General features: G+C 41.5%; 1 protein-coding gene across 8 annotated transcripts in view; it reads left to right on the top strand.

The window, feature by feature from the left end:
• The window catches only part of TRANK1 (tetratricopeptide repeat and ankyrin repeat containing 1), a 300,522-nt gene that overhangs the window by 257,300 nt on the left and 15,856 nt on the right, over positions 1-27,366 (top strand). For all 8 annotated transcript variants that reach the window (XM_056520371.1, XM_056520377.1, XM_056520378.1 and 5 more), the window contains 3 exons: positions 12,031-12,176; positions 12,294-15,229; positions 19,118-19,219. In XM_056520371.1, the coding sequence (XP_056376346.1) occupies positions 12,031-12,176; positions 12,294-15,229; positions 19,118-19,219 (3,184 nt within the window). The remainder of the gene's footprint in view (positions 1-12,030; positions 12,177-12,293; positions 15,230-19,117; positions 19,220-27,366) is intronic.

Genomic DNA, 27,366 nt, shown 5'->3' on the forward strand with positions numbered 1-27,366 from the left:
AGTTTAGGAACCACACACAGTGGTCTCCAAACTGTAGTCCTCCAGATGTTGCAAAACCACAACTCCCAGCATGCCCGGCTGCAAACGGGTGTCTGGGCATGCCAGGAGTTGTAGTTGTGTGCCTCCAGCTGTTGCAAAACTACAACTCCCAGCATGGCCAGACAGCCATTTGCTGTCTGGGCATGCTGGGATTTGTAGTTTTGCAAGATCTGGAGGACCACAGTTTAGAAATCACTGTGCAGCGAACTGTGGCCCTCCAGATCTTGCAAAACTACCAGCATGCCAGGCAACAAGCAGTTGTCAGTACATGCTGGGAGTTGTAGTTTTGCAACAGCTGGAGGCACACTGGTGGGTAAACACTGAGTTAGTCTGTTACCTAATTAAGTGTTTTACCACCAGTGTGTCTCCAGCTGTAGCAAAACTACAACTCCCATGTTTGCGCCCGTAAACACCCCCTACCCCCCAAAACGTGAATGTACAGAGTTCATTCACACGGGCGAGGCTTTACAGTGAGTTACCTAATGCAAGTTTGAGCTGCGACAAATTTTCCACCTCAACTCAAACTCCCAGCGGGAAACTCACTGTAAACCCCCCCACGTGTGAATGTACAAAATACCACAAAATAAAAAGTAAAACACAACATATACACCCTTACAAAATTATCCCCACCCCAATAAAAATGAGTTTCCAAAACAGCCTCCAGCTGTTGCAAAATAATAACTCCTGGCATTGCCGGACGGCTATTGACTGTCCAGGCATGCTTGGAGTTTTGCAACAGCTGGAGGCACCTTGTTTGGGAAACACTGGCGTAGGTTATTTGTGGTGCCGGAGGCAAGAGTAATGCTTGCATCCATGTCCTCCCCTATTCAAATCCCTAATTTAGGCCTCAAATGCGCATGGCGCTCGCTCACCTCGGAGCCCTGTCAGATATCACGGCAACAGTTTAGGGCCACATATGGGGTATTTCCGTACTCAGGAGAAATTGTGTTCAAAATTTTGGGGCTTCTCCTCCTTTTACCCCTTATGAAAATGAAATATTGAGGTCTACACCAGCATGTTAGTGTAAATTTTTTTTTATTTTTTACACTAAAATGCTGGTGTTGCCCCATATTTTCACAAGAGGAAAAGGGAAAACAAGACCCACAAAATTTGTAACGCAATTTCTCCTGAGTACGGAAATACCCCATATGTGGACGTAAAATGCTCTGCGGAGGCACAACAAGGCTCAGGAGTGAGAGCGCACCATGTACATTTGAGGCCTAAATTGGTGATTTGCACAGCGGTTCTGACATAAACGCAAAAAAAAAAAAAAACACCCACATGTGACCCCATATTGGAAACTACACCCCTCATGGAACGTAACAAGGGGTGTACAGTGAGCCTTAACACCGCACAGGTGTTTGACAAATTTTCGTTAAAGTTGGACAAGAAAATGAAAAAAAAAAATTTTTCATTAAAATGCTGGTGTTACCCCAAAGTTTTCATTTTCACAAGGGGTAATAGTAAAAATTTTGTAGCCCTATTTCTTCTGAGTAAAGAAATACCCCAAATGTGTATGTAAAGTGCTCGACGGGCGAAGTACAATGCTCAGAAGAGAAGGAGTGCCATTGGGCTTTTGGAGAGAAAATTTGGCTGGAATTGAAGGCCATGTTCGTTTACAAAGCTGGTGCCAGAACTGCGGACTCCCCCACATGTGACCCAATTTTGAAAATTGCACCCCTTATTACATTCCTTGAGGGGTGTAGTGAGCATTTACTCCCCACAGGTGAGATTTTTGGAACAGTGGTCCTTGAAAATGAAATTTTTTTAATTTTCATTTGCACAGACCACTGTTCCAATGATCGGTCAAACGCTAGTGGGGTGTAAATGCTCACTGCAACACTTATTACATTCTGTTAGGGGTGTAGTTTCCACAATGGGGTCACATGTGGGGGGAGTCCACTGTTATGGCACCATGGGGGCTTTGTAAACGCACATGGCCCCTGACTTCTATTCCAACCAAATTCTCTCTCCATGGCGCTCCTTCTCTTCTGAGCATTGTAGTTCGCCTGTAGAGCAGTTTACATCCATATATGGGGTATTTCCATACTCAAAAGAAATAGTGTTACAAATTTGGGAGGCTTTTTCTCCTATTACCCCCTTATAAAAATGAAAACTTTGGCATAACACCAGCATTTTAGTGAAAAAAAATCTAAGTTTTCATTTTCACATCCAAATTTTGTGAAAATTCGTCAAACATCTGTGCGGTATTAAGGCTCACTGTACCCCTTGTTACATGCAAAAAAAAGGGGTGTAGTTTGCAAAATAGTATGCCATGTGGTTATTTTTTTTGCTGTTCGGGCACCATAGGGGCTTCCTAAATGTGACATGCCCCCCAAAAGCCATTTCATCAAAATTTGCTTTTCAAAAGCCAAATGTGGCTCAGTCTTTTCTGAGCATTGTAGTTTGCCCACAGTGCTTTTTTTTTTTTTTTTTTTTTTTTTTTACTGAAATGTTTATTACAGAATTTTTCATATATGCAATCCAAGGCAAAATACAAATGAATAATAATAATAATAATAATAATAATAAATAATGAAAAAAAATATAATAAGGAGTAACCACAGGATAAGAATACAACAGCAGCATAAGAACGAGTGCAGAAAAACCAAATGAGGTCATTAAGGCAAATCATGAGCCCAAACAGAAGGGCGCTAGCCGCAAGACAACATCAACGGGACAAGAGACCTAAGCCGCAGCAATACCTGTCTCGACACGGAATCACCACGAACAGCAAATGGGGGGGGGGGGGGGAGGGCACATGACCAACAAACTAACAAAACACAATGGGGGGGGGGAAAACAATAAGAAAACGGGGGGGGGGGAGAGGAGAGAGAGAGAAAAAGAAGGAAAAGAAAGAGAAGACAGAAGGGTATTAAAGAATCAAGGAGGCTGACGGTACGAGAAAAGATCCCACGGTTCCCAGACAGAAAGGAAAGAGGGGATAGAATTACAGTAGTTTCGGGAGGATTGTCATCTTAACCGTCACAATTCGGCCAAAAAATTAGATGTTTTGTGACCGCCATTTCTCAAGAAGAGCTCTAACATCTCGAAAGAGGGGAAGGTAGTTAGTAGAATAAAGAGAAGAGTAGCGAGAAGTGATATGTACCCCCAGGTATTTAATGGCAGAAGAGGACCACTTGAAAGAATAGTTAGAGCGAAGAAGGATAGACAGGGATAAAGGTAAGTTGAGAGGTAGCGCTTCTGTTTTAGAGAGATTGACTTTATAGCCAGAGTCCATCCCATATGCATGAAGAGCTTTATAGAGATAAGGAAGGTAGAGTAAGGGGCGAGAGAGCATTAAGAGCACATCGTCAGCAAAATGGCAAATCTTAAACTCTCTGTCATGCAGAGAGATGCCAGTGATATCCGGGTCCCCCTAATCATAGCTGCCAAAGGTTCGATACATAAAGCGAAGACCAGGGGGGAGAGCGGACATCTGTGGCCGGTGCCATTAAGCAGAGGGAAAGTCTGAGAAGGAGCATGAGGGAGCTTGAGAGAAGCAGTAGGAGACGAGTAGAGACCCTGCAGAGCCGTGAGAAAGTTATTAGTTATTCCAAATTTCTGGAGCGTAGCAAAGAGGAAAGGCCACCCCAACCTATCAAAGGCCTTTTTGGCATCCAAACTAAGAATGAGTGCCTGCACAGACCTCCGATTGACCAGGTCAATAAGGTCCAGTACCCTCCTGGTACTGTCCCTGCCTTGGCGGCATGGGATAAACCCAACCTGGTCCTTATGGATCAGAGAGGGGAGAAAGAAGCATAAGCGAGTCGCATAAATCTTGGAGAATAGCTTCAAGTCAGAGTTTAGGAGGGCAATGGGTCTATAACTAGAACAATTCCAGGCTTTAGAATCAAAGTAATTAAAGAGTGTAAAAAAAAGTCTGTGGGATCCCCCCCATAAATGAGTTAAAAAGGAGGGACAAGTGTAGGGGAGAATGTCTTATAATACAAGTACGTAAATCCCTCCGGACCCGGGGAGCGACCAGCAGGAAGGGACTTGAAGACGCCGAGAGCTCCACCTCTGTGATAGGAGCATTAAGGACCCCACGGTCTGCGTCTGATAGGGCAGGCAAACCAGCAGGAGAGAAAAGCGTCTAGAGCAGCATCGCGGTCTCCATGCTCGGACGGAAGCTTAGAAGGAAGAGAATAGAGACCATACAAAAAGGCGAGAAACATCGGTACAAAGGAGTAGACAAGAGCAGAGTCGGACGTAGCAGAAGGTCAGGGCAGGCAGCAAGGATCGTAGTCAGGGGCAACGGCAAGAGATCTGGAACACAGGCTAGGAACACACAAGGAAACGCTTTCACTGGCACAATGGCAACAAGATCCGGCAAGGAAGTGCAGGGGAAGTGAGGTATTATAGGGAAGTGCACAGGTGAAGATACTGATTAAAACCCTTGCGCCAATCAGTGGCGCACCGCTCCTTTAAATCGCAAAACCCGGCGCGCGCGCCATAGGGAGCGGGGCCGCGCGCGCCAGGACAGCACAGACGGGGAACGAGTCTGGTAAGCGGGTCGGGATGCGCATCGCGAGCGGGCGCGTCCCGCATCGCGAATCGCATCCCGGCTGGGGACATTATCGCAGCGCACCCAGTCAGCAGGTCTGACCGGGGCGCTGTGAGCGCTCCGGGGAGGAGCGGGGACCCGGAGCGCTTGGCGTAACAGTACCCCCCCCCCCCCCTTGGGTCTCCCCCTCTTTTTAGAACCTGAGAATTTATAGATAAGGTCCTTGTCAAGGATGTTGTCCTCGGGTTCCCATGACCTCTCCTCTGGGCCGCAATTCTCCCAATCTACAAGAATTTTTTTTTTTTTACCTCTGACCGTCTTGGATGCCAGAATTTCTTTAACCGAGACGATGACAGAGGACCCGGAAACAGGAGTAGGAGCAACAACCTTAGGAGAAAAGCGGTTAAGGATGAGTGGTTTAAGGAGAGAGACATGAAAAGCATTAGGAATACGGAGAGAAGGAGGAAGAAGGAGTTTGTAGGAGACAGGGTTGATTTGGCATGTGATTTTAAAAGGACCAAGATAACGTGGTCCCAGTTTATAACTGGGGACACGAAAGCGGACATACTTGGCGGAGAGCCACACTTTGTCTCCAGGAGAAAAGACAGAAGGAGTTCTTCTTTTTTTGTCGGCATGCTTCTTCATCCGGGATGAGGCCTGTAGGAGAGATTTTTGAGTCTCTTTCCAGATGGTGGAGAAGTCCCGAGTCACCTCATCAACACACAAGGAAACTCTTTCACTGGCACAATGGCAACAAGATCCGGCAAGGAAGTGCAGGGGAAGTGAGGTATTATACGGAAGTGCACAGGTGAAGGTGCACAGGTGAAGACTTTCGTTTTTTCCTCCTTACCTTTTAAAAATCATAACCCTTTCAATTTTCCACCTAAAAATCCATATTATGGCTTATTTTTTGCGTCGCCAATTCTACTTTGCAGTGACATTAGTCATTTTACCCAAAAATGCACGGCGAAACGGAAAAAAAATCATTGTGCGACAAAATCGAAGAAAAAACGCCATTTTGTAACTTTTGGGGGCTTCCGTTTCTATGCAGTGAATATTTCGGTAAAAATTACACCTTATCATTATTCTGTAGGTCCATACGGTTAAAATGATACCCTACTTATAAAGGTTTGATTTTGTCGCACTTCTGGAAAAAATCATAACTACATGCAGGAAAATGTATACATTTAAAAATGTAATCTTCTGACCCCTATCTTTTTTATTTTTCCACGTACAGGGCGGTATGAGGACTCATTTTTTGCGCCGTGATCTGAAGTTTTTATCGGTATGATTTTTGTTTTGATCGGACATTTTGATCACTTTTTATTCATTTTTTAATGGTATAAAAAGTGACCAAAAATGCGCTTTTTTTGACTTTGGCATTTTTTTGCGCGTACGCCATTGGCCGTGCGGTTTAATTAATGATATATTTTTATAGTTCCGACATTTACGCACGCGGCGATACCACATATGTTTATTTATTTTTTTTACACTGTTTTATTTTTTTTATGGGAAAAGGGGGGTGATTCAAACTTTTATTAGGGAAGGGGTTAAATGACCTTTATTAACACTTTTTTTTTAACTTTTTTTTTTTTTTTGCAGTGTTATAGGTCCATAGGGACCTATAACACTGCACACACTGATCTTTTACACAGATCACAGGCGTGTATTAACACGCCTGTGATCAGTGTTATCGGCGCTTGACTGCTCCTGCCTGGATCTCAGGCACGGAGCAGTCATTCGCCGATCGGACACCGAAGAGGCAGGTAAGGGCCCTCCCGGTGTCCTGTAAGCTGTTCGGGACGCCGCGATTTCACCGCGGCGGTCCCGAACAGCCCGACTGAGCAGCCGGGTCACTTTCACTTTAGAAGCGGCGGTCAAAGCCGCGGCTTTGACCGCCGCTTCTAAAGGGTTAATACCGCACATCGCCGCGATCGGTGATGTGTGGTATTAGCCGCGGGTCCCGGCCGTTGATGAGCACCGGGACCGAGGCGATATTGATCCCGCATCATATCGCGGGAGCCGGCGCAGGACGTAAATATACGTCCTGCGTCGTTAAGGGGTTAAAGGGGTACTCCTGTGGAAAGCATTTTTTTTTTTTTTTTTTTAAATCAACTGGTGCCAGAAAGTTAAACAGATTTGTAAATGACTTCTATTAAAAATCTTTACCCTTCCAGTACTTTTTAGAAGCTGTATGCTGCAGAGGAAATTCTTTTTTGTCTTGTCCACAGTGCTCTCTGCTGACACCTGATGCCCGTATCAGGAACTGTCCAGAGTAGCATAGGTTTGCAATGGGGATTTTCCCCTGCTCTGGACAGTTCCTGATACGGGCATCAGGTGTCAGCAGAGAGCACTGTGGACAAGACAAAAAAGAAGAGAATTTCCTCTGCAGCATACAGCTGCTGAAAAGCACTGGAAGGGTAAAGATTTTTTAATAGAAGTAATCTACAAATCTGTTTCACTTTCTGGCACCAGTTGAGTTAAAAAAAAAAAATGTTTTCCAACCGAGTATGCCTTAAAGGCATTTATTGGGGGGGGTTAAAGATCTTAGTGGGAGATAACTCTTGGTCGTTGAACGTGTAGTATAATTCTGAAATATGTTGTTTTTTAATGGTGGGGTCATCCTTACCTAAATGTATTATGTTTATCTGTGTGGCATTCTTGTTTTACACAGTTACAAAGTTAAGTTTGGTTGAAAAAAAGACATATGTCCATGTTCAACCAAGAAGGTTAAGGAAAGGGTATGGGTGGATGAAGTGGAGGGGATGCTATATTTCTGCATATGCATTAATGTTATTTTGTTCTATGAATGTATCTAATCCTGTTTTGAAGCCCTCAACTGTTCCTGCTGTGACCAGTTCCTGAGGCAGACTGTTCCATAAAGTCACAGTTCTTATGGTATAGGTATAGCAGCTTGACTTCCCTGGAGAATAAACCTTTTTTTCTCCAGACGGAGAAAGTGCATGCTTTTTCAATAATACAAACAAGCAGACCTCAAACAGTGAAGGCCTATCCCACTATGAACCGTTTTCCAAAACCAAACAGCATATTCCATGTGAGGCCGTACCAGTGATTTATAAAGCGGTAGTATTATGTCCATGCCTCTTTTGATACATGACAATATCCTGCTGGGCTTAGAAGCAGCTGCTTGATATTGTATGCTGTTCTGTAGTCTATGATCTGCAAGTACACTCAGACCCTTCTCTACCATTGACTCCTGCCATTTAACCCCAATTCTCACCCCGACATATGTTGTATGCAGATCATTTATCCACATTAAACCTCATTTTGCCAAGTGGATGCCTAGACACTCAGTCTGTCCAAGTCAGCTAGTAACCTATGCAAGTCCTCCATAGACTGTACTGTACTAAAAAGCTTGGTGTCATCTGCAAAGATAGAAACAGAGCTGTTAATCCAATCCTCTATATAATTAATAAATAAGTTTAATAACAGCGGACCCAGTGCGGAACCTTGGGGCACACCACTAATAACCGGGGACCAATCAGAGTACGAATCATTCGCCACCACTCTATGAGTACGGTTCTTAAGCCAGCTTTCAATCCAGTTACAAATTAAAATTTCTAAACCCACAGGGCTTGACCTGTGGGGGCTGTTTTGTTCCTGTATTTCTGTGTAAGTGACCCCATTTTGGAGATATCATCTGTCAGATCCAGGTGTGTACCCCACAGATATTTGAGGAAAGTTTTTGGCATTAGCCTGTAAAACAAACATTTTAATGTATTAAAATGAAATGTAAATTTAGCTATCCTTAAAATCTTCAGGATAAATTGTGTAAAACATTTTTGAGTGCATGTAAACCTGAGCATGTGACAATATACTGCTGTTTGGGCTCAGAAGGTAAGGAGCGCCATTTAAGTACAGAATGTGCTGCAATGGTTTTAGGGCATCATGTCACATATCACAACCACTGAGGTACCAGTACAATGGGAAAAGGGCTGAAAATGGATTAATCGGTTTTGAAAATAGTTGTCAACCAAGGAATGAGCTAACCCTCCTATTTGGCCACAGGTAATAAACAGGAAGGGTATAGCTCTTACAAGGAAAAAATATAAATTATCTTTAAAAGAATTATGCATATTTAAATATAATAAAAAGCTGCTCCTCTCAGCCTCCGCAAAGCTCAGCATCTAGCCAACCCAACAAGCTCTCTTTAAACACAAAAGATATCCCTTACCTAAAACACAGAGAAGACCTTCAGTCTCATCCCCTCAGTAACTTCCTCCCTATACTAACTCACAAATTATATGGTTATTTTTATCCGATTAATCAATCGAAACAATAATCGACCAACTAATCGATTATGTAAATACCTAGGGGTTTAGTCAGTATTTTTCTGAATTTTAATGCATATCAGATGGTGCAAAGTAAAACAAAATGGCAATTTTTCTACTGCCGCAGGTCACTTACCCTCCGCTGTGTCATCCAATCAGCACTTCAGGACTAAAGAAAGCCATTGTAGCCTGTATAAGTGGAGCACTAATAACTGAGCAATAGTATGCCTTTGAACAGTGTATGCAGTTGAAAGACTGCATATAGTATTCCCCTGTGGGGACTGAACAATAGAGAAAAAATAGCTTAAAAATTTAAGAAATGTGAATAAGCCCCTTCCTCCATCAATAAGTTTAAATCACCCCCTTTTTCAAATAAAAAAATTTTTAATAAATATAATCTTATGTGGAATCACTGCATGCGTAAAAGTCCGTAAAACGGTACGGTAAATGTAAAAAAAAAAATTCAGTTTCCAGAGTTGCTCATTTTGGTACCTTCATATACCAGAGATTAATAAATAAAAAGTGATCCAAAAGTCTCATCAAAACAAAAATGGTACAGATCATAGCGCAAAAAATTCACTTTCATACAGCCCTGCATACAGAAAAATAAGAGTGAGGCTAGGTTTCCACATAGGTTTGTTTCTGGTGTTTTTTAAAAAAAAAAAGTCTGTTGTATTTTTAGTTTTTTCGCATATTTTGCTTCGGAAAAAAACGCTTAAGGCATTTACACATCCTCTGTATATTTGTGAGTTGGCATTCTCTTTGCGACATAATTGACATATTTATCTATAGATTGATACAATTACGGTGATACCAAATTTATATAGTTTTATTCGATCTTCTTTACTACTCTGGTGAGGTCTGTGACCCAAGTTGTTGAGTTGAGGGATAGGTCAAGGTCTACTGTTTTATTGATCACATCTCAATATGCAAAAGTTGGCAAAGCATCTGTAGACAAAATTAGCTGTGGTCAAGAATCAAAATGTTATGCTAGGGACAGAACAGCACTTGAATTGAATTAAGGACACAAAAACCCATGAAACTAAAGTCCCTACTAAAGATTTGAATGCAAGTGCAGTATGCAATTATTTAAGTCATTGATTCCCTAACAGTGGGCCTCCAGCTAATGCAAAACTATTATTCCCAGCATGCCCGGACAGCCAAAGACTGGGTGTAGTTCTGCAACAGCTGCAGGGATATGGAAATCCTATCGCCCGATGCCTGGTACATGAAGTTCCGGGTGCCGGGCAGGTACATTTTTCATGTGTTTAGCCCTGCATTGGGCAAGCATTGCCGGTGTGAGGTGCAGAACGGACGCAGTTTGTACTTCACACCGGACCTCTAATTTTGAGACACCGGTGCTCAGGGTGTATGGATCGTGCTCCTGAATCGAGCCTGCTCCATACCCGGAAGCCCCCGTTGATTTCAGTACCTGGAGCCGCCGCTAATAATCGGGATGCGGCCAACTAGTAACCCTTTAAGCTAGGTTCACACTACGGAATTTCTGCCTGCAATTCTGCTTTGAAATTGTAGGCGGAAATTCCGCTTGCTAAAATGTATAGTATAGTGAATGGGTTTCCGTTCACAAATTCACACTTCAGGATTTGTGAACGGTAAATCAGCTTGAAAATTTCCGCCTGAAGAATGGTGTTGCTCATTCTTCTGGCAGAAATACTCGCAGAACACATTGCAGTCTATTGGAGACTGCAGTGTCCACACGGTCCTAGCGCCAACTGATTCAGTCAGCGCTGGCCGCACTCGGAATCTCATGGCGGAAATTTTCTGCCCGGAGATTCCGTAGTCAGAAACTAGCCTTAGATTGCCGGTCAGCTTTGACAGCAGCAATCTAAAGGGATGTTAAAACTATCCATGGTGGTCTAGTGGGGGTGGATCCCCCCGCAGTGCAATTGCTGGGGGCAATCCACTGTAGGGGTAGCCGGAGGGCTTACCTCTCATCCATTGCCTCCGTGGATCTGTATTTGATTGATCAGGCTCAATCAAAAGAGCACAGATCGCATAGATCAATGGAGTTCTATGAAACTTAGTTGATCTGTATGAGGAATCCATTGATTCCTTTTTAAAGTCCCCTAAGGGACTAATAAAGTGTAAAGAAAAAAAAAGGTTTAATAAGAGTTTAACGCACACATACATTAACCCCTTCCATATTAAAAGTTCATATCACCCCCCCCCCCCCTTTTTAAAAATGTTCATATAAAAAACATGTAAACATGATAAAAATAAACCTATTTGGTAGTGGTTCATGCATAATTGTACGATCTATTAAAATATTACATTATATATCCCGTACAGTCAATGGTGTAAATGTAAAAAAAATACCAAACTTAGAATTGCATTTTTTTTCAAAAAAGCGATCAGAAAGTCTGATCAATACCACAATGGTACCGATACAAACCCGCAGATTACGTTGCAAAAAATGAGACTTTATACAGCTCAGTATACGGAAAAATAAAAATGTTATAGGGGTCAGAAAATGGCATTTAAAAAACAATACTTAAAACATTAGAATTTTTTTAAAATTAGTAACACATGACGGAAATGAAACAAATTTTGTATTGCTGTAATTAGGCCGACCTAAAGTATTAAAATAACATATTTGACCACAAGGTGAATGGCGTAAAAAAAAAAAAAAATTGCTAAATTGCATTTTTTTTTCACGTCACAAATAATTATTATTTTTTGTTTCAGCATATATGTTATGGTAAAATGAAAGGTGTCATTACAAAATCCAATTGGTCCCGCAAAAAACAAGCTCCATATGGGTCTGTAGATGGAAAAATAAAACAGTTATGTTTATTATTGGGCGAGGAGGAAAAAACTAAAGTGCCAAAACTTAATAAATGAACTAATAAAGACCTTATTTACATGCATTACATTTTGGTTGAAATTACTTTGTGTACCAGGACAAGTGGATCGGCATGAGGAACAAGTAGATTTTGCTCCGTTTTAGTCCCTTTGGTTAAGTGTTTTTTTTTTTTCTTTTCTAATTGCCACACCCCTGAGCTGGTGGCAAACTGGTTGGGAAACACTGATTTTAGGGGCCATACTTTTGTATTAGGTTTAATACATTACACTTTTGTATAATGGATTTCCGTGTAACCATCATCGTTTTCCAGATCTTGCTATTTGCTCTTGATAAGGCTAAATAAATAATACTAGCTTTTTGTGTTGTAGACCAAAGATGCTGCTATCTTCTGCAAAAAAGCACAGGACAATAAAGCTGCTGCTCAACTGTTTGAACAGGCTGGAGAAGTTGAATTAGCACTAAACTTATATTACCATGAAAAGATGTATGAAGAAGCTGCTGAAACTATAGAGAGGTATCAAGTTATTTTCATTTCTTTTCGCTGCAAAATCTGTATTAATCACTGAGTATAATTTTATTTAACAAGGTTTTTTACCTGTAACAGTTGCTTTACTCCTTTTGTTTTTTTTAGGTATCGACAGAAGCACCCTAATATACAATTACCATTCAGGGAGAGACAATTCTATTTGGAGGCTGCTGCTGATTACTTCAAACAAAAAAAACTAAGAAAAATGAAAGAAATGCTTTTAAAACTTGATGTTGACGATCAATTGGTTTTCCTTAAGAATCGAAAATGTTGGATAGAGGCAGCTGACTTGCTTAAGAATAAAAATAGAAGTGAAGAAGCAGCAGCTCTGCTGAGAGAACATGGCATGCTCTTAGAAGCAGCAGACCTGACAACATGTAAAAAATTTCGAGCAATATGCCTACTAGCAGCAGCACGTCACAGTATGACTAATGCGAATGACAATGACCCTGGCAAGGTTCTCTCAGATGCACTGCAACTTTTAGGTGAAACCAACCAAAATGCTGAGGCTGCAGAAGCCATGCTACTTCAAGGAGTCCTGGAAAGAGATTTAAAAAAAATCAAAAGATCATTCTTTAATTTTAAGAACTCTTGCCATCATGCTGGTGTTGTGGAGGCACTGTACCAAGCTTCAGTTTGTGATGAATCCAATTCATTAATGGTGACTTTGGCATCTGATGGTCTAGAGTCCCTGATAACATTGATAAAAGCTCTTAAGGAAACTAAAAACAATGCAGATAGGGAGACAGTTAAAACCTGTTTAGAATTCTATGGTCTTGAACAAATTAATGAGCAAAATTGCCTCATCCTTCAACATGAGGGTCCCAGGTTTTCTTTTATACAAACAGAGGAAGATCAGAGAGCAGTAGAGATCAAAGATGTGAAATTGCTGCTGCAAAAACATTTTCTGAAGTGGTTGCTTGAGATTTCTGGAAAGACTGTTGTGAATGCTTACCAAGATATATGTTCTCGCTACATTGTGGGACTAGAATGTACAGATGACAAATGTCAAGACTTGCATCAGCCTTTACAACACTTTGAATTAAGAAACATCTTGAAGTCTAAAATAAAATTGATAACAATTTGCGGATTGTTACTTGAAGCAAAAAAACTCTCAAATGAATATTCTGAAAAGTTTAATGAAATTGTAAATCCTTATGGCTTCAACTGTTGCAATTCCCTTTTTAACTTAGTTTTTTCTAAACATTTTCATCTCCGGATCCTTTCTGAAAACTCAAAAATGTGCAGAGAAGTTCTTCTCAAATTTCCTGCGCCAGGGAAGACTATGCTTAATAAATTTGTTGAATCACTTTTGGGAGAAGATAAGAAACATAGAAGGGAGTCTACCGATCTTTGGCTAAAAATAATGCAAATCTGTAGCATTATATCCAGGTATCCAGAGGGTCTACAACGTTTCCTTGAAGAAGAAGAGAGACAATTTGAGAAGGATTATGTTATCCAGAAAATGAATGAATCACGTGGAGAGGGAAGCTGGAGAAAATATCTAGAGGGCAGATATGGTATGCTGAAGCCTGACACAATGAGTGACTCACCAAAGATGACCCACATCCATTTCTTTCGCCTTCTACAAAACTCATTACAGCAGCTGTATCACAATAAGAACCCGGACAGTTGTAAGAGATATTTTTTCAGGTTTATGAATTTGCTGGTCAAGAAATGTGTTCTGCCATTGATTCCAAACATCGGAAACACCATTATGTTGCTTGAATTCCAGTTTATGCTATGTTGTGCTGTACTTATGAGATTTGACAAGGAAACCAGAGTTGTACTTCCAAAAAGCTACATTTCCATTCTCCACTATTGGGAATACATGTTTGGAAATAAAGTTATCCTGAAAGATACATACTCCATCTTGTGGGAGTACAAGCCAAAAGATATTTCACAACTTACAAAAAACTTTAGACATCATATTTTGTATCTTGCTAAAGTGCTTTCCGGTCATGAGAATGAAGAGTTTAATGTCCTTGTAGATGCATTTAATGATGTGGAGTACATTTGTTCAGGAGAAGCTGAAAGAACTCTGGTATTTTGGTTAGTGATGATGGTAAATCTTACTGGTGTAATTTCTGAATGGGCAAAGCCTATGCTCACAAAATATATTCCAGAAGTCCAGAGTAAGTTGGAGTCTCTAAAGAATCAGTTCCCAATGAAAGTTCCAAGAAGACTTATTGATGTTGTCAGAAAGCTTAGCACAACAGATACAACTGAAGATCAGGTTTTGTTGCTTCAGGAACTGTTAACAAATCGTGATGATGAACGCCTAGTAGAATGCTCATGGAGATGGGATATTGCCTACAGCAGGAGTGGAGGAGTGAGAGGAATTTTTTTTGATGACAAATTCCAATTTAGAAAACTTTCGTATGTTCATCACAGTGTGCATGATATTAAAGTCAGTTCCATGGTAAATGAGCAAGAGGACATTGAAGAAGAAAAAGTTGATTTAGTGGCAGCTCTTGCAGCTGATATACAGAAGCAAATTGCAGTCCGACAGTTAAATATACTATTCCTTGTTGCATGCACATGTATAAAATGGAAAAGAGCACACAGACGCATGCTAGAATGTCACGTAGAGGAGGAAGAATCTATTCCAGATAATTTCAAAATAGCAAATGTTGACAGAACCCAGTGTGACTTATGTGGAGTGAAATTTTTACAAGCTAGAACCCTTACTGGCCAAGGAGATGATGAAGACGACCTAGGAGATATTTTAAGGCCAACAGTTGAAATTGATACTCCTAACCTACAAGTAATGAAGAATGAAGAGTATGAAAATCATATTGTTCTGGAGAAGCACAGAAAGCAAATAAATGACTACAACAAATACCTTCATTTTTTTAAAGTAGAAGTGGATTCCACAATCTGCAAAGGAAAATCCCTTATACAAAAAATGGGACAGACTTCAGGAAACAAATTAAGATCAAAAGAAGAATTTCACTTGCAACAAACTAAAATAGAGCACAAAATAAAAATAATTGTTGGTTTGATGGAAGAAATCTATGAAAAAAAGACCTGGTCTGAAGGTAAAGTGCCACTTTATCTTTTTTTTGTATTTCATACCTACATGCTTTAATTTCTACCAATTATTTTCTTTTATTGTGCCGCCAAGGTGTCAGATGATATATATTATTAAAACAACCCTTATATCTATTAAAGGGGTACTCCGGCCCTGACACATCTTATCCCCTATCCAAGGGATAGGGGATAAGATGTCTCACTGTGGGCGTCCCGCCGCTGGGGACCCCCGCAATCTTGTATTCGCCACCCACCTGTTTGAGCTGCACGCCGCGGTGCCAGCTCACAAACAACCGGGTGGCGATCGCGGGGCCGGAGTATCGTGACGTCACGACTCTGCCCCCGTGTGACGTCACCCCTCACCCCGGCTATGCAAGTCTATGGGAGGGGGCATGACCAAACCCCCCCCCCTCCCCCGCCATGAGACATCTTATTCCCTATCCCTTGGATAGGGGATAAGATGTCTCAGGGCCAGAGTACCCCTTTAAGCGTGGATCTAAAGTCACTATGAGCATACACACTGTATTTGCTGGCACATATCTTTTAGTGTTTATTTATTTTTATTTTTTTTTACATCAATACAATTTCCATTAAAAAAATCCAACTATCTTAAAGTCTACAGTAATTTCTCTTGTTTTTAATTGGTTTTCATGGCAGATGTGTAGCTGATAAAAACAATATTTAAATAGGGAAATAACTTGGTGTACCTGTCATTTAAAAATAAATAAATAACAAACACCACCATGACATTTCAACTTATGACCAGTGCTAAGACCCTTACTAATCAGGAGAACAAGCGGAAAAAAGTGCGCCACTGGGTGCTACACTCCCCAGCTTGCAGTGATCTCTGCCCACTTCTCAACTCGTGCCTATCTCTGTTGGGCAGCTCCATTATAAGTCTGCTGGACAGAAATCACTGTGAGCTAGGGAGCAAAGTGCGTAACCTTTTTTGCTTCTCCAAGGTTTTTATTCTGACCATTGGGGGTCTCAGCAATGAGACCCCAGCCAATCAAAACTTTTGACACATCTCTGTGACATATGAAAAGTTTATACGAACAGTCACTGAAACGGAGTGTCTCGGCACCGCCAATTAAAACCAGGTAGGACACTTGATAACAATATACACTCCACCTGCAACAGTATTCTGGGATCCCCACATCGGGTGCTCACGTCAAGCAAGTAAGATACAGTAGAAGAAACGTAGTATGAAGCCCTCACCATGAATCCTCTTGTCCTTCAGTAGAAAATCTTTATTTTTATTATATAACACAGCAGCAGGAGAGTGGATAGATGAGAGTGGCATAAGGTATAGAGACGGGCCACGCCACTGCCTCTATCTGCTTTTCTGCTGCTGTGTTATATAATAAAAATAAAGATTTTCTACTGAAGGACAAAAGGATTCCTGGTGAGTGCTTTGTACTAGGTTTCTTCTACTGTGTCAAAAGTTTGTTTTTAAATGACAGTACTTGTTAAAGTTAAATAAATAAAAAATTTAAAAAATAAAAAAAGTCATGAAGTCTTGTATTTTTTTTTATTATTATTTTTATTCTGGCCTTTGACCCTCTTGAAACTTCCTGTTCTGTATAGATCACTTTTCAGCAGTGATCGCATTATCATTACAGGTAGGGTTTCGATTAAAGTGACACCTATAGATAGATATCACAGGATTCAGCATTCATAGTAATTGATTATCCCCTTGCAATGACCTCTTAACAGGTCCCCTATGAGCATACTCCCATATAAGTCATTAAATCATTTCAGGCTACAGGTTCCTGTGTTCCATGTCTCAGCTGTGAAGTGAATGTTTGAATGCTTGTCACTCCCATAATCCCCTATAAATGGAAAGTAATACAAAAATCTACAATCAGAATTGTGAAACCTGAATATGTATCTGGTGTTGATTAATAAATAAGATTTCATTGATATTCACCTTTCAGAGGTATGGCATTTTAGAAGAAAAACACTCATTGCTCTAGTCTTTTCATCAAAAGTTCTGTATAGCTTATTAGAGTCCTTGATGAACCCTCCCAACAACAATGTGAATAGAGTCTACCTTTTTAACCCCTTCAAGAACAAGTGTCATTAATAGGTTTTGGAATAATGTGTTTTAAAGAAAAAATGTATTTACTTATTTATGAGTCTTAACATAGTTTTTCCACAAAAGTTAAAAGAAATATAACTCGCCTTGCCCCCCCCTCTATATTCAAACATATTTAAAAGAACCATATAGGTTTACTAAACAAAATAATAATCCTATGTAAAGTTACAAAATATGTACCACTTACTTGTCTACTTATCTGATGTAGCCATTACAAACCAAAACAAAGATCATTATTAAGGTTCTAAGTCTTCCCCACTTGTTTGTGGTATCTGTACTTGGGTATACCATAGCCAGGTATGAATATATTTGAATGTTTTATTTTTATATTTCACCTTTTTTTCACTCATTTGGGTCTATCCATACTGTGTTCAATACTAAACAACATTCCACTTTAGGGCTGCAACTAACGATTATTTTAAAATTCGATTTAATTGGATGATTTTTAATCAATGAATCAGATAAAAAAGAGATAAAATAACAATAAGGGTTAACAGGGGGAAAAGCGAGAGGGGACAGCACCTGAAGGGTTAACATGGGGTAGAGGTGAGAACACCTGAAGGGTTATCAGAGTTAACCTATGAGCCGAAGCCACACTGCAGGGGAGAAGGAGCAGTACACAGACCTTAGTGATGGCGTCCTCCTCCCTGCACCAGAAAGATCTGTCACTGCAGGGAGGATGGAAAACGGAGCTTCTGGCCAGACCGAGGGGGCTCCTGAGATGTCAGCGCTGTAGGCACGGAGGATCAGAAGGTGGCACCATCTCTGAGCTGCACTCTGCTGGAGCTAGGCCGCATGCCAGCTGCACCAGAGGGTAAGAAGAGCCATTGGAGAGCAAGGGGAGGCAGAGGGTAACATGTAGTGGCAGGGAAAGTGGTAACTCTAGTTAGGTTTTTCATATTTCTAGGCCTCACCCCTAATGACTGAGGCCACGCCCCCTATCTACTGATTATTCGATAAGGGAAATTGTTATTGACGATTCCCTTTATTGATTTTTATCAATAAAGTCAATTAATCATTGCAGTTCTATTCAACTTTTAGGTTCAGAAATTATGACACTAAGCAATGTGGTTTATTTACTTAAAAAAACAACAACTTCACACTTCCTGGATGGTGATCTGTGGCTCTCATTGAAGTCTCTCCAGCTTTGGAGCCTTGTGCCCTTCCACATGTTGCTTTCCAGAGTCATAGGCCAAGACTATACCACAAATTAGACTTTCAAGAATATGGTTTTACTAGACAGCTTTATGGATTCTGAAGACAACAAATCCATCCTCTTCTTCTGAATAGTTTATATTCCAGGAACTTGGGTTCCCTTGTCTCCAGTGTATTTTGATACCACAATTTTTCTAATTACTATTAGTATATCATATTCTGTTCTCCTTTATTCTTACTTTTTTTTTTTTTTTTTTTTATCAACAAGACCAATAAAGAAAAACTCATTCATTAGATAACAAATATAAATCAAAAATTTGCCCACAAATCTGGTCTTAGAACCACGGGGTAAAGCATAGTCACAAGAATAAAACCTTTTAAAAATGAATATGTTTTGGAGTAATAAAATGATGTTAATGTTTGTCACTTGTTTTGTTGTTTTATCACTTGTTTCTCCGATTTCTCCATTCAATGTAAGATTTTTGTGAGCAGGGCCGTCACTTCTCTTTTGAACTGTAATAAGTTTCCTATGTTATGTATGATGTCTGTACATACCCTTTTAGATGTAAATTGCGGTAGAGTAGGCTGTATACGTGTTATATCTATTATTTATTCCTATAAATCTTACATTTCTTTACTTCAGCTGAACACTTAATGAGGGATGCAGTAAGTGGCTTGACAGAAATTATATCTGAAAGTCTCAAGTTACTGGAAAAGTCTGAACAAACAGCCACAAGAAAAGAAGGTACGTAGAAAAACGTTTGCCTTAGTTGCATGATTTTTAACCTTAAATCCTCAATAGAATTGGTCAAAGACAGGGACAGTTACTCACACAAGTTACAGGTCCTTTTTTGAGGCTGCCCACTTCAGGACGTCTTATTAGAGATATTTTTACTATTTACGTGATTTCTCATATCTCACCCAGCCTTCCCTGGATTAGATATGCGCGGCCTGAAACCTGGTACTTATGTACGACAGGTGCCTTGGGGAAATATAGCGATCCCTAAAGACCATTCCTGTCACTGTCTCACTAACTAAGTCTATATATAGATATATAGATATAGATATATATATATATATATATATATATATATATATATATATATATATAGATATATATATAGATTTATTTATAAAAGCAAAAGAGTTACAGCAGCACACTGTTAGCACAAAGCTATATATGAAATATGATATGTTTGACTTAGCAATACGGCTATGGTGAAAAATTGAGGTTCTTAGCTTACCATTTGTCCAAATAGTGTGTACCATCCCACCACAATAAGGTGACCTCATTGGGACGGACCATACACTATGAATATGCCTTTTGAGCATTCCATTTCCATGCTTGTAAGGTCTGACACATCTAGAACCATAAAATGGGTGGGGTACACAAACCAACATGGAGGTAGCCACTCCCCCCACATGTGCAAAGCATAAAAGGTACAAGTTGGTCAGCACATTATGATAGACAACCATTGTATGGACCAGGCATACAGGTGCACGCTGCTGCGGCTGAACTAAAAATACAAGCAAAAGAATTACAGCAGCACGCTGCTAGCACAAAGCTATATATTGACTTAGCAATACTGCTATGGTGAAAAATAGAGGTTCTTAGCTTACCATTTGGCCAAATAGTGTGAGGTAGCCACTCACCCCATATGTGCAATATTAAAAAAGGATAAGTTGGCCAGCACATACTGATACACAACTATTGCATGGACCCGGCATACAGGTGCACACTGCTAGGCTAAATATACACAAGCAGGAGAATACAGTAACACACTGCTAGCGCAAAGATATATATGAAATGCTATATTGCTATAATGAAAAATGGTAAGCAAAGCACCTCCATTTTTTTTTTTTAAATCAGAATTTTTTTTTTAATCTCTTTTTTGCATAAAACAAAAGACATACAAAAACAAGAAACAATAAACCCCCCCTCCCGACCCACCCACACAGAAACACCCCCACCCACGTGCCCCGTGTCTTTCCCCCGTAACAAATCCAAGACTGCAATAAAGATAAAATAGTAGCATAGTCTCTGGCCCCTATTAGCATCCACGAAATGTAAACATGACAGAAAATACAACCTCAATAACTAACATGCATTACATTCCAAAAACAAGATCCACATAAACAAGTACCTACAGAAAAGGTTATTTGCCTAGAAGCAGTACAGACAAAGATCAAGTACAGAAATATCTCTCATACAAAGGAACAGCTGTCAAACCGTAGAACACAGCAACACAGAGAGAGAGAGAGAGACAAGAGACAGAAAATGCAGAGTTGAGACAGCCAACTACATTAGTGAACAGACCCCCCCCCCCCCCCAAGCCCCCCAGCAACACTTCTAAAGGAGTCCTGTTTAAGTACGTGGATGGCAAACCAGGAGTATCAATCCAAGGGCCCCAGATAAGTTTTTCACTTCATGTACTCCCCTTTCTCTAGTCTGATGATATGATTTAGTTTAGTGATAAGCTCAGAAATAGTAGGAGGGGAGGCCCTCAGCCAGTGTTGTGCGATTAACTTACGAGCCTGATATAAGATTCTGCTAATACCTATACATAATCCACCGTTTTCATCCAACCCCTCTAGAAAACCTAAAATACACATCAGGGCAGATAATTCAAACGGGCAGCCAAATACTTTCCTAATCAGTTGCCCCACTTCTACCCAAAACCGTGTAAGTGCAGCACAGTCCCACATCACATGGAGCAAATGGGCATCAGGCAAGGAGCATCGGGGACAACAGGAGTCCGGTCGTACCCCAATCTTATGAAGGAATGCAGGAGTACGATGCCCTCGATGCAATAGAAAAATTAGTGACACCCGGTGAGCCTCCGATACTGCAAGCCGCGGGGTCGTGGTCAGGATCTGAAGCCATTGCTCATCTGATAAGGGACCCACATCCACTTCCCACTTAGCTTTGACTGTCAAAGGGTAGGCCTCGTGATATGTAGACAATAAATCCCTGTCCAGTGCTGAGATCACTCCCCTAGTGGAGATCTGGGTGAACAGATCATTTACCACTGTAGAGACGCTGACGGTCAAGTCACAGGCCCGAGACTGCGCACCCAGAGCATGTCTAAACTGCAGGTAATGGTAAAAAAAAGGAATGCGGTAAATTAAAATCCTCCTGCAGTTGGGCGAATGACTTCAGCATCGGGCCATCGTATACCTGGGAAAGATAAAGTATCCCATAGGATACCCAAAGGGTAGAATCTGGCAGGGAGCGCAATTCAGGAAGATTAGGATTATGCCACAATGGTGAATACGTTACAAAAACAGGGTACCTCATAAGTTCTTTAAACTGCATCCAAACCTTATGTATAAGGATGAAGGTGGGAGGGAGGTCCAGGGGACGAGTCTGCGCAGCCAATTCTAACAGATAAATGGGAGTCACATTACCAATGCGTTTTGAAACTAAATGGCCTGCACGTCCCATAGTGTCAAACTGCGCCCAACCCTTCAACTGCTGAACCTGAGACGCTAGAAAATGTAACCATGGGTTCGTAACAGATAAACCACCCTCCGCCTTCCCTCGCTGTAGCGTTTCAAGACGATTTCTAGCTGATTTACCGTTCCAAATAAGCTCTCTATACAGGGCCTGAATCCTAAGAAAATATTTCCTAGGGAGCCATACAGGGGAGTTATGCAGAATATACAAAAACTGAGGCATAAGAACCATTTTCACTAGGTTAGACCTACCCACCATAGAGAGGGGGAGCTTCCGCCACATAGCCACCTTCTGAGAACTACGATCCAGTAACGGAATAAGATTAAGGGTAACATATTCAGAAGGGAGAGCAGTAACAAATACACCCAAGTACTTAAATCTAGATACTATGGGAAGGCCAACCCTAGCAAGCACTGGCATCTGTGGGAGGGGATCCAGAGGAAGAAGCGTGGACTTATCCCAATTAATAGCAAGGCGGAGTAACTACCGTAGGATTCAGTAAGAGCTATAAGGGGCGCTAAAGAGTGCGGTGCATCCCCCAGAAAGAGGAGCATATCATCAGCATAAAGGGCAATGCTTTCCTCTAAACTCCCATAACAAAAGCCTTTGATATCTGTAGAGGTCCTAATCAGGGCTGCCCTCAAATAGAAAGGAAGAGAGGGGACACCCCTGGTGGGTTCCACGCCCCAGAGGGAAAGAATGGGAGAGTAAGCCATTAGCACGAATCCGAGCGCAGGGAGCAGTATATAATAATTTAACCCATTTAAGAAACATAGATCCAAACCCCATGCGTCTCATTACACTCCAAAGAAAAGTCCACTCGACGCTGTCAAAGGCCTTGGCAGCGTTGATGGAGAGCACAGCCCTACAAGCAGCATGCTCGGGCTTCAACTGTAGATTAAAATATAACCTCCTAATATTATCAGCTGTTGACTTCCCCGGCATAAACCCTGTTTGATCCCCGTAGATTAAGGTGGTAATGACCCTTAAGAGACGGTTTACCAACAGTTTTACATCAGAGCACAACAGGGAGATTGGTCTGTATGACCCCGCAGAACGCGGGTCATTACCAGACTTCAACAATAGCACTATAATGGCTTCTAGCATAGATCCCTGCAGGTCCCCACCCTCCGTCGCTGCTCGCATAACCTCTAACAACCTGGGTAAGAGAACGTCCTTAAATTGTTTAAGGTATTCATTAGGCAGCCCATCGACCCCCGGTGATTTATCGGAGGGTAAGTCCCCTTGGGCATCCTCCAATTCCTCTAGGGTAATAGGTTCATCTAAAATGTCTTGTTGAGCTTGTGACAACGTCGGGAGCGGGATGCCAAAAACAAATTGGTCGACAGCGGTAGAATCATATGTCAGTTTAGAGGAATATGTCTCCTTGTAAAAGGACACCGAAACATCCAAAATAGCCTTATCATCCTGAACAAGCATCTCGGCATCGTCACAAAGACCAGGAATGCAGGTGGAACCCTGCTGAGCCCTAACAGTGTGAGCCAGCAGGCGGCCCGTGCTCTCACCGCTCTCAAAAGTATCGCTGCTTTTGGAAGAAGCGCTTATTGTCTGCCATTTTTAACAAATGAGAGTCCAATAAAGTCTGCAGGGATTGCCAGTCACTTCTATGCAAATCAGAGGGGTCCCCAAGAAACCGGCAGAAATATCAAATGAAAGTGTACGGCCCACTGAGGAGACCTGAAACCAAAAGGGATTCAGACGCCACAAGGAACCACACATCCCAGGGTGGGAGGCAAATGTAAGACGTACAAGTAGGGGGGAATGATCAGCTAGATTACGGGGGAGATACTCCACCGAACCAATCAGGGGGTAAATTAGCACCTCAATTTTTCATTTGGCTAAATAGTGTGTAACATCCCACCACAATAAATAAGCTGACCTCACTATGAATATGCCTGACACATCCAGGACCTTTGCTTGTGTTTGTGGTTCAGATGCAGCAGCGTGCACCTGTATGCCTGGTCCATACAATGGTTGTGTATCCGACTGTGCTGACCAACTTGTACCTTTTTTGCTTTGCACTTGTGGGGGAGGGCTACCTCCATGTTGGTTTGTTGTGCACCCCACCCATTTATAAGGTGCTGGATGTGTCAGACCTTACAAGTCTTGAAACTGAATGCTCAGAGGCATATTTATAGTGTATGGTCCATCCCAATGAGGTCAGATTATCGTGGTGGGATGGTACACAATACTTGGCCAAATGGTAAGCTAAGAACCTCTATTTTTCACCATAGCTATTGCTAAGTGAAGCATAACATATATTTCATATATAGCTTTCTGCTAGCAGTGTGCTGCTGTAATTCTTTTGCTTGTGTTTGTAGTTCAGCCATAGCAGTGTGAACCTCTATGCCTGGTCCATACATTGGTTGAGTATCAGAATGTGCTGATACACAACCAATGTAGGCGGAGTGGCACCCTCTGTATCCGTGCACCCCTCCCTATTCACAGGAGGTTTTTAAATTGATTGTGGATCCAGCATGTCACCCAGTCAGAGGCCATATGCCCAGCAGAGGTGAGTGAAATGAGTGTTAGGGTCCCATCCGAAATGAGGCCATCCCCGTCTGGTGGATGGGGGACACGTTATGATCAAAAAGTGCGCTAAGAGCCTCCATTTTTTTACAAGAGTGCTGCTGCAACCTTCTTTTTTGTATTCTCTCTCTCTCTGTGTATATATATAATATATATATTGTCAGGGTCCGGACTAGCGGCTGGTGAGGACACTGGAGGTGGATCCTCTGTACCAGAGAGGCGATGACGCGGGCCGTACTGGGGAATCGGTTCTAAGCAGTTACTGGTGTTCACCAGAGCCCGCCGCAAAGCAGGATGGACTTGCTGCGGCAGTAACTACCAGGTCATGTTCCCCAGTAGCGACTCGACCTCTATGGCAGCTGAACCTGGCACGGTACACAAGGACAAGACAGAGGCGAGGTCAGACGTAGCAGAAGGTCAGGGCAGACAGCGAGGTTCGTAGTCAGGGGCAACAGCAGAAGGTCAAGGTACACAGGCTTGGGACACACTATAACGCTTTCTCAGGGCACAAGGCAACAAGATCCGGCAAGGAGAGGAAGGGGAAGTGGGTTTTTATAGGTTAGGGAGGGATAGGAAGTGATTGGACCAGGCACCAATTAGTGGTGCACTGGCGCTTTAAATTTAAGCAAGTCGGCGCGCGCGCGCGCCCTAGGGAGCGGGGCCGCGCGCGCCGAGAGGAAGCAGACGGAGGCGAGAGGTGAGTGAGATGGGGCGCGATCCTAGGGCGGACATGAGCCGTGCTTCGGATCGCGTCCCCTCCGGGGACCAGAGAGCAGTGCTCGCAGTCAGCAATGCCGAGCACTGCAGACAGAGGCACGCCATGAGCGCTCCGGGGAGGCAGCGGGACCCGGAGCGCTCGGCGTGACATATATATATATATATATATATATATATATATATATATACACATATATATATATATATATATATATACTGTAAGAGGTTCAGAACAGGTTGGCCTCTAGTGCGGTAAAAAGTGTAAAGAAAAAAAATGATATGTTTTAATAAACATATTTGGTATCGCTGCGTGCGTAAATATCCGAACTATTAAAATATTATGTTAATATCCCGTACAGGTCTATTTTACCGCAAAGTGTACAGCATGAAAACAAAACTTTCCCAAATTTGCTAAATTACGGTTTTCTTATCAATTTCCCCACACAAATGGTAATTTTTTTTTTTGTTGTGCCATACATTTTTTGGTAAAGTGAGTGATGTCATTACAAAGACAACTGGTAGTGCAAAAAACAAGCCCTCATACTAGTCTGTGGATGAAAATATAAAAGAGTTATGATTTTTAGAACGTAAAAATAAAATTGTCCTTAAGGCCCAAATGGGTTGAGTCCTTAACCCCTTGAGGACAAGCCCATTTTCACCTTAAGGACCAGAGCGTTTTTTGCACATCTGACTACTTTCACTTTAAGCATTAATAACTCTGGGATGCTTTTACTTTTCATTCTGATTCCAAGTTTGTTTTTTTGTGACATTCTACTTTATGTTTGTGGTAAATTTTTATCGATAATTTTGTGAAAAAATTAAAAATTTAGCATTTTTCTAACTTTTTTTTTAAAGTATTTATTTAAGTTTTACAATTAGTGATAACAAATATGACCAACATGGCGAGATAACACAATCAAAAAGAACAGCACGCTCCCGAGGTCCCAGTGAGCATCATTAGGCAGCAATAAGGAGAGAAAAAGTACCAACAGGATCCCCCAGAAACTCAGAGACCAACCCCGGGACTAGTCAACACGGACAGACTTACAACCATACACACCACAAACACACTTCCCGGTGCATGTCCTGGAATCCCATAACCTCTTTCCAAAAATATAATAGGTAAAAAGAAAAAGGGCGGCGCTCAAATCCCAAAAACCAATGGAAGTTGAAGAGGTATGTACTCGGTGTATGTGGGAGGTCACAGGATAGTGATCCCCCACTAACACCTAGAGTCCTCTTCTCGCTTATAAACTGAACCAATCTCCGTCATATGGACATCCCTTGGGGAGGGCGCAGGGTGAGCCGGAATCACAGAACTGTGGTCCGTATATATAGGAAAAAGACAAGTAGAAAAACCAGCGCTCGGGGACGGTTCAAAAAGTAATGACAGTCAAACCATATTGTGGTAAATTATCATAGAGATGAACTTACTTCACTAAAATGTATTTTATATGTTTCACGATATATATATGTGTGTGTGTGTGTGTGTATATGTACAAGGATGCATGTTACCCATGTGTATATGTGTGTGTGTGTGTGTGTGTATGTGTGCATATATATGTGTATACATTAATTTTGTGTGGGTGTGTGTATGTATATATATGTGTGTGTATATGTATGTGAGTATTAGTGCGCATGTTGGTATATGTATGTGCACTGAGTGCGTGGATGTATATATGTACATACATACGTGCGCGTGTGTGTATACATTTATGCACCAATATATATATATTATGTATTTTTTATATTTGTACTTTATTTATATTATTATCATTATTGCATGTCTTCCATTGAATATGTTTTTCTTTATGTATTATACACCTCCTTTGTGTAAACATGTCCGCAGGATAAGCGGTTTTTAGTCCTTAAACACTTCAACCATAAAAATTGCAATGCGTTCCATCCTGGAACGCATCGGTTCCTCGATACACCAGGTGCGCAGGTGTTGAGTATTCTATTCTTCTCCGCATGCGCATTTGAGGTATGCGCTCCATTGTGGAACGCATGATTCCGGAAGGTCGGCGGGTGATCCTCGATCATGTGGCGATATTCGTCACGTGGTCGCGGCTCCCATTGCTGAAACTTCCGGTCTTCCTTCACTAGGAGGAAATCAGTATCTATGATCCGTGATCTATGATCACGTGATCCAGGTATAGAACATGTGA

This window comes from Hyla sarda, chromosome 5 (genome assembly GCF_029499605.1).
Source record: "Hyla sarda isolate aHylSar1 chromosome 5, aHylSar1.hap1, whole genome shotgun sequence".
NCBI classification, from domain to species: domain Eukaryota; kingdom Metazoa; phylum Chordata; class Amphibia; order Anura; family Hylidae; genus Hyla; species Hyla sarda.